At 44.1% G+C, this 8,796-nt stretch overlaps 1 protein-coding gene across 1 annotated transcript in view; it reads right to left on the bottom strand.

Annotated features, from left to right (window-relative positions):
• Nucleotides 1-8,796, bottom strand: part of FKBP6 (FKBP prolyl isomerase family member 6 (inactive)) — a 47,305-nt gene that overhangs the window by 28,447 nt on the left and 10,062 nt on the right. The window contains exons 6-8 of the mRNA XM_074974313.1: nt 7,462-7,656; nt 4,681-4,790; nt 363-453 (exon numbers count right to left, since the gene is read on the bottom strand). Of these exons, the coding sequence (XP_074830414.1) occupies nt 363-453; nt 4,681-4,790; nt 7,462-7,656 (396 nt within the window). The remainder of the gene's footprint in view (nt 1-362; nt 454-4,680; nt 4,791-7,461; nt 7,657-8,796) is intronic.

Genomic DNA, 8,796 nt, shown 5'->3' with positions numbered 1-8,796 from the left:
GGCAGGGAGGGTTGGGTCAGTCGGTCATCCCCATGTGTGAGAGTGAGAGAGTGTATGTGTGACCCCTCCTCATGTGATCCCTAAAGCCTTAAAGATAAGGTAAATAAAAAGAATCCAGCTACGCAGTATTTCTTTTTAACAGGGGCTCAGTCAACTTGATGTTAAATTTCAACTTTTGTGCTGCATAGTTCTGAGAGACTGCCATTGAACTCGCTTGAATATGAGTAATTTTACCAGGTGTCCCGTATTCAGCATAGGGAAATATGGTCACCCTACAAAGTGTAGACAACATTTTACAGGTCCAGAAGTTAGCGTTGCCACCCGTTTCAACCCACGTGCTACTCTTGAGTGTTCTTTGTTACCTTTACTTCTGGTTCCACAGGAGAAAAGCTGAGAGGAGCAAACATTCTGCAGCACATTTCCTTCTCTTTATCCATATAGTCCCTGTAGCAGCTGCAAAATAGAGCACATTGTTATAGGATGGCTACTTCTCCCGCTAGACCAATATATACACTGAGGGAAGAACCGCTCTGAACAGGGCTGTACCAGGACAGGATCACAGGTGTAAATGACAGGTTTCAGAGTAACAGCCGTGTTAGTCTGTATTCGCAAAAAGAAAAGGAGTACTTGTGGCACCTTAGAGATTAACCAATTTATTTGAGCATAAGCTTTTGTGAGCTACAGCTCACTTCATCGGATGCATACTGTGGAAAGTGTGGAAGATCTTTTTATACACACACAAAGCATGAAAAAATACCTCCTCCCACCCCACTCTCCTGCTGGTAATAGCTTATCTAAAGTGATAATCAAGTTGGGCCATTTCCAGCACAAATCCAAGTTTTCTTCCCCCACCCCCCAACACACAAACCCACTCTCCAGTGTGTGTGGGTGGGGGGGGGGGGAGAAAACCTGGATTTGTGCTGGAAATGGCCCAACTTGATTATCATACACATTGTAAGGAGAGTGATCACTTTAGATAAGCTATTACCAGCAGGAGAGTGGGGTGGGGGGAGGTATTTTTTCATGCTTTGTGTGTATATAATAAGATCTTCCACACTTTCCACAGTATGCATCCGATGAAGTGAGCTGTAGCTCACGAAAGCTTATGCTCAAATAAATTGGTTAATCTCTAAGGTGCCACAAGTACTCCTTTTCTTTTTAGGTGTAAATGACAGACTTATCACCTTTTTGACTGTACTAAAAACTTCGTTTTTGATTCTATACAAACAGAAGTATGTTGCAGAGTTGGAGGTGTCCGAGACCAAGTCTTTTTTGAGCCATCACTACCACCAAGTGACATACATCACTACACTCCAGACGCAAATCTCACCAGAAAAAAACCTTATTCTTTCAGTTTTGGAAACATAGGTGAAACAGGGAGGATACATGTAGGTGGCATAGCAGGTTCAAACATTTTATCTTTGGAAATCCAAGTAGAGTCCATGCGAAAGCAAAAGTCAGTCTAGATGACACCTGTTCACATCATGAAAGCCATCACAACCCAACAAAATGGGGAACCTACCACAGCTAACAAAAGCTGTGCTCATAAGCACCAAATGCATCTGGAAGCATTTCTAATGGTTCTATAACCTCCAAAAAATCATGCTTTGATGGGATCTTGCCTACATTATCCCCACTGAGAACAAGTTTGGGTTTTCCATCACATTTGACTTTTGAGACAGTTGAATTATGGTTTTAGCTGTGGTTTTTCAATACTCTGTTAACCAGTGACATCCAGTTATTGAATGAGCTCTACTGATGAAAAGAGCTATATAAGAGCTGGATATTATTACTAATCAACATACTCTGTTGTTTTTGAAAAAGGACTTAAATAGGCAAATAGAAAGCCTTTTGAGAGCTAGGTATTATTTTAAGAACTGCTGGAGAACAGAGCTCCACCAAATGATGGAATGATTTAGTTGGGGTTGGTCCCGTGCTTTGAGCAGGGGGTTAGACTAGATGACCTCCCGAGGTCTCTTCCAACCCTGATCTTCAAAATCAGGGGTCTCAAACATGCGGCCTGCGGGGTTATTTTCTGCGGCCCGCCAGCTCCCCGTGGGCCCCCCTGCCATTTACCTAGAGCAGCTCCAGCCGGGCGTGCACCAGGAACAGGGCAGGCTCCCTCCCTGCATGCCTGCCTGCCCTGCCCCCACGCCGCTCTGGGAAGCGGCCAGGACCTGGGGGAGGGGGGCACAGGGGTCTGTGTGTTGCCCTGGCTGCTCCTCCAGGTACCTCCCCTAAAGCTGCCATTGGCTGCGGGCAGGGAGGGGGCAGAGCCTCATGGAAGGGGTGGAGTGGGGGAAGTGGTGGGGCTGGGGCAGCGGGGGGTGGTCAGTGGTGTGGCCCTCGGGCCAATGTACTAGTCCTCATGTGGCCCTGGTGGTCACTTGAGTTTGAGACCCCTGTTCTAAATAGAGAAATTCTCCTTTGACTGGTGTGGATTGTTTTGGATTATACTCCGTCTTTTGTAGTTTTTCCCAGATCACATCAAGGAGCCTTAGAGGTGTGCCAATCTGACAAAGCTAAACAGGTTTAGCCAGTTACCTCACAGTTCAGCCTAAAAACAGTTTTCTTCTATTTTACATTAACTTTCTTTTTAGAGTAGTAAATTGCAAAAAAAAAAAAAAAAAAAAAAAAAAAAAGCAGCTAATTTTAACTTCTGACACCAACTCAAAGAAGCAGAAACTCCAAGCTGACATTCCCTTAGCCAGCTCCTCCATTGTGCTCAAGTTCCAGGGTGTATGCTTTTTAAATTGCACATGCTGCAGCACCCAAAGACAAAAGGGGGAGAAGACGACAAACCTGAATTCAACCTGGCCTCTAGAGAGTCTAGAGCACCTTGTTAGTTGTCTGTGGTTTAGAAATATTTTAATCTGATGGGTTTTATTTTGCTCAACTCACACTTAAGAAAAAGATTAGGATTAGCTCATAAAAGTCAAGAGAACAACACACACCTTGTACTGGTCAGAATGAGACCCTATATCTATCATCAAGAGACTTGACAAAAATTTAGATGGTCTAAACTTAACGTAAGATTTTAGGTGAAGCTACCCAGAATCAATTACTTCTTGGGCATCCTAGTACAGTACAGATCAGTCCACAAGCTATAAGACTGGATCCAAAATGTAGTCCTGAATCTAATAGGCTAACTACCTAGTAATCCAGAATCATTTTATAATTACTGCTTGTTTAGATGTGTTTGTAATGCACTTTGTGCCTTGGGATTTAAATATGTAATTGACAGATTAAGATGCTGAACATCATATTTCATAGTCCCTCATCAACATCCACTGTCCTCTGTAAGGCAGGCTGCTACTTACAACTTGATTACAATTTACAAACAGATTAACAGCACAAAACTGAGTTCTGAGAAATAGAGCCTTTCACCCACGCTGGTAATGCAATTTTCCACAAATGGAGAAAGGAACAAACAAGCCCATGCCTCAATGGGGACATCATTTTCCATCCCTTTATTTCTCTTTTCTTCTGCCTTCTCTCTAAGGGCACAGACATAATGCTCCTGGTCTCTCATAACACCAGGTCCATTTCACTTCCTCTGTTCTGTATTTTCTCTAGTCTAATTCATGGGCAGAGCAAAGAACTAGAGGATTGCAAAACGGCCAGGCAATACCAGAGCTCAGTGAGCAGTCTGCCACACTGCAAGCGCTTCAACCAAGGCAAGATGTTGTCATGCCAGAGAGCTGAAGAGTGGAATGTCCTGACATATACAGGACAGCGAAGAGGTATGCTTTCACCTCTTCCATTGCAGACTTGGCCTGGAGTTAACCTGGGCTGACCAGAATGAAACTGGCTAGTTTGATCCAACAGATGTTCTGATGCCTACCTAAAGTGAGTTGGTGACCCCGCTGTAGCTCTGAGGCCCTCACTGCACAGTTCCCACAAGTGTTTGCAACATAACGGGCACTAATAGCTCCTCTGTTGGTACTTTCCCAAGACACAAAGAACAGAATGAGATGGGGACACTAGAGTTGGTCTCATGAAAACATGACCAAGCACATTGGTAGGGAAGACTGCTGCAACTGCTTGTGGTGTTCTTATTCTGTGGGCAAACAAAGTTTATTTCTCCAATACTGTTGATTTATTATCTCCAAGACAGCATGAAATTCACTTTCAAATCTTCCCGCAAATTAGTTAGTGTTTGCAGAGTGCTGTAAGTTGTAAGTAGAAAAGCAGGGGAAGTCAACCAACACATCTTAAAGGAAACAGAACCTGATCGCAGTGAACTCTATTGTACAATATTTTATTGATGTCAAGATACTTCAGCACTCTCAGTCTAGCCTGTCATCAACAGCCTGCCCTACCTACTCAAGTGAAGTGTATAGCAGCTGCAACAGAGATATCCCCCCCAGAGCAACTGTATGGAAACAGTGGATCTCTGTCATCTACTCAACTGTCACTCTTAAGTACTGCATCCGCAAATTAATCAAACTAAATCCCCCCCACCTTTTTTTTTTTTATTTAAAAGACTGGTATTCCCACAGTTCAACCATTTGCTGATTTAATCCTTACAAAAGCTAGTCTGCTGGCTCTTTCTTTTAACACATTATAAAGAGAATTTCTAGACAGTTATTTGCCTCGTGGAAGTGAAGTGTGTACTTTTTGTCCACCTAAGCATTCTCTCCCGCACCTCTCACAAGAAGCTAAAAGGAGTTCTCTCACCTGGCCAGCTTTTTCAGCTCATTGTTAATATCATGGTTAAAGGGCTGTTCTTTTTGAGCTCTGACAAGGAAATCCCGAGCTTTTTCATACTCTGTCAGAGAGAGACAAGCCTGTCATTGAAAGAAGGACAAGAATTAGAGAACAAACATCTACTCACAGTAGCTCTTCAGGATTACTTTATGGGAATATATGTTTCGAGTTTTGGAAATAGGTAATTTCTAAACAACTCTCTGGATGCATGTGTAACGATGCTGGTTCTGGCAGTACCCAACTGAGAGTGCCAATTCAGGACAAACTGCTTAAAGCAGGGCAGTTACAGCCCAAGGCTCGGGTTTTTCCACCTCTAAGGCAAACCAAACCAGAGCAGACTTTGGTCTCACCCCGCTGGCTAACCACAAGTCACACAAACAATTCCCTTAGACACTCCAGTTTCCCAGTATCTCCACCAGTGCCACTCATTATGGGGACGAATGGTTATGAAAACCAATACCCCAGTAAAAGAAAAAAGGTTCTCTCGATCCCAAAGGATCAAGCCCCAGACCCAGGTCTATATACGAATCATAGAACATCAGGGTTGGAAGGGACCTCAGGAGGTCATCTAGTTCAACCCCCTGCTCAAAGCAGGACCAATCCCCAATTAAATCATCCCAGCCAGGGCTTTGTCAAGCCGGACCTTAAAAATATCTAAGGAAGGAGATTCCACCACCTTCCTAGGTAACGCATTCCAGTGTTTCACCACCCTCCTAGTGAAAAAGTTTTTCCTAATATCCAACCTAAACCTCCCCCACTACAACTTGAGACCATTACTCCTTGTTCTGTCATCTGCTACCACTGAGAACAGTCTAGAGCCATCCTCTTTGGAACCCCCTTTCAGGTAGTTGAAAGCAGCTATCAAATCCCCCCTCATTCTTCTCTTCCGCAGACTAAACAATCCCAGTTCCCTCAGCCTCTCCTCAGAAGTCATGTGTTCCAGTCCCCTAATCATTTTTGTTGCCCTCCGCTGGACGTTTTCCAATTTTTCCACATCCTTCTTGTAGTGTGGAGCCCAAAACTGGACTCAGTACTCCAGATGAGGCCTCACCAATGCCGAATAGAGGGGAACGATCACGTCCCTCTATCTGCTGGCAATGCCCCTACGTATACATCCCAAAATGCCACTGGCCTTCTTGGCAACAAGGGCACACTGTTGACTCATATCCAGCTTCTCGTCCACTGTAACCCCTAGATCCTTTTCCGCAGAACTGCTGCCGAGCCATTCAGTCCCTAGTCTGTAGCGGTGTATGGGATTCTTCCATCCTAAGTGCAGGACTCTGCACTTGTCCTTGTTGAACCTCATCAGATTTCTTTTGGCCCAATCCTCTAATTTGTCTAGGGCCCTCTGGATCCTATCCCTACCCTCCAGTGTATCTACCTCTCCTCCCAGTTCGGTGTCATCTGCAAACTTGCTGAGGGTGCAATCCACACCATCCTCCAGATCATTTATGAAGATATTGAACAAAACAGGCCCGAGGACCGACCCTTGGGGCACTCCACTTGATACCGGCTGCCAACTAGACATGGAGCCATTGATCACTACCCGTTGAGCCAGACAATCTAGCCAACTTTCTATCCACCTTATAGTCCATTCATCCAGCCCATACTTCTTTACCTTGCTGGCAAGAATACTGTGGGAGACCGTGTCAAAAGCTTTGCTAAAGTCAAGGAACAACACGTCTACCACTTTTCCCTCATCCACAGAGCCAGTTATCTTGTCATAGATGGCAATCAGATCTTACCCACAAATCACGCTGTTGCCAATCCTTTAGAATCTAAAAATCTAAAGGTTTATTCATAAAAGGAAAGAAATAGAGATGAGAGCTAGAATTGGTTCAATGGAATCAATGACATACAGTAATGGCCAAGTTCTTGGTTCAGGCTTGCAGCAGTGATAGAATAAACTGCAGGTTCAAATCAAGTCTCTGGAGAACATCCACAGCTGGGATGGGTCTTTCAGTCCTTCGTTCAAAGCTTCAGTGCAGCGAGGTCCCTCCAGAGATAAGAAGCAGGATTGAAGACAAGATGGAGGAGCTGCAGCAGCTTTTTATATTCTCCTGCCATGTGGTCTCTGCTTTCTTTGTCCCAAAGACAAGCTGTCCATCACATGGCCTGGAAAAACCTCAGAGTTCTGTCCACAGGCCCGTCCCTGCATACCTTGCTATGGTGTGTCTGCCTTCTCTCAATGGGTCAATTGTACAGCTGATGGTCCTTAATGGGCCATCAAGCAGGCTAGGCAGAGCTGACACCAACTTGTCTGGGGTGTCACTCAGAAGCACAGCATAAGTTTGAAATACAGACAGTATAGAGCCAATATTCATAACTTCAACTACAAAAATGATACACACATATAGACAGCATAATCATAACCAGCAAACCATAACCTGGTCTTAGACACCTCATTTGACCCCCTTTATACAAGATTTGGTGCCACTACAGGACCTTGGTTGCAACAATGATCTATATGGTCCCAGTTCAAGTCAATAACATCACAGCATGAAAAAAACAGAGCAATGCAATGTATCTGCAAAGGGCCAGGTTTTCAGACATGAGCATTCAGTATAACTCCCACCAACTATTATGGTAGCTGTGGGCACATAGCACATCTGAAAGCCTGGCCCAGTATTTCTAACAGATTTTCTGAGCGGCTCATTTTATTCTATTGCAGGTCCTCCCCACAGACTAGAAAGGCTGGGGTTTAGCTTGATGCAACCTCTTAACCCAACAGAGGAATCTACTTTTGCTCACCTGGCCACACCTGAATAATGCTTTCACATTTCTCTTGTCAATCTCCAGCGCCTTTTCTCCATATGTCAGAGCTCGGACAGGACGCTCCAGCTTCAAGTAAGTAAATGACAGATTCAGGAACACCAGCAGTTTGGCAGCATCAATCTGGCACTGCTCATCCCCATTGGAAGGCCTGCGACACAGGATCAAGGAGGCCTGGACAGATGGGGTTAACAAAAAAAAAACCAGAAATAATGCACAGTGCATACGTTTGTGGAAAACTGAGGACTTTATCTGACCACTGATCTAGAGAGAGACATCAACTTAGCCACCTTTGAAACGTTTCAGATAAAAAGCAAAAAAACAGAATCGCATTAGCAGGATGCATCCTGAACATGACCAATCAGCTCAGTCATTCGCAGTGTGGCATAGCATACCTCTTCCCTCCTTGCTGATTGAGATTAGACCAGGGACCTCGTTTCTGTTTTTGATTTTAAAGTGCCTATCTCATTGAATGCTACAGAGGTTGTTCAGTGTTTGTTTGGAGTTGCTGTTTTTTCAAACACACACACACACACACACACACTGCAGAAAGGAAAAAAAATCGCACAAATTTTAGAAGTGTGGGTGGGAAGAGGAAACCATCCACAGAAATTTCACGTAAATACATCCATTCATAGGCAAAAAAGTGGCGGTAGAGAAGGCATCCTCAAACAGGAACAAAATTTCCATAAGACACAAACATTCATGTCCTAACTAAAGACTAGGAGTGTGGAGTGCATCTTGTAGCATTAAAAACAAAAAGATAAAGTCTCCCAGAAACAAGTGATGGGGTAACATTTCCTTGCTGGGAGACTACGAGTAAAATTTTCAAAAGCACTTAAGTGATTTAGAGGGATTAGACTTTAATAAGTTTTGGTGTTCCAAGTGCCTAATGACAGGTTTCAGAGTAGCAGCCGTGTTAGTCTGTATTGGCGAAAAGGAGTACTTGTTAGTCTCTAAGGTGCCACAAGTACTCCTTTTCTTTTTCCAAGCGCCTAAGTCACTTCTGAAAATTTTATCTCAGAGCTCTCTCACTGCCCAAGGCCATGCTCTATGGATAGACTCTCCTCTTTCTGTTGAAAGAAAGCTGTGCTGGCAGATTCCAGCTAGGTGATTGTTGCAATTGAAGTAAATATGTTCAAAGCCTGCAAGCCATTTCTAGAACTTGAGATGTATTCCAAGTACACCAACCCATCTGGACATTTCCTTGCCTATACTAACCGGGACCAGCAAGGTGTAAACGTGGGGGAAGCGGGTTCACGTACTAGTACCAACCTGTATTTCCTTTCAATGCAGCTCAACACATACCTTGGC

This window comes from Natator depressus, chromosome 17, assembly GCF_965152275.1.
Source record: "Natator depressus isolate rNatDep1 chromosome 17, rNatDep2.hap1, whole genome shotgun sequence".
NCBI lineage: Eukaryota > Metazoa > Chordata > Testudines > Cheloniidae > Natator > Natator depressus.
This window is presented reverse-complemented; position numbering and strand designations above follow the sequence as displayed.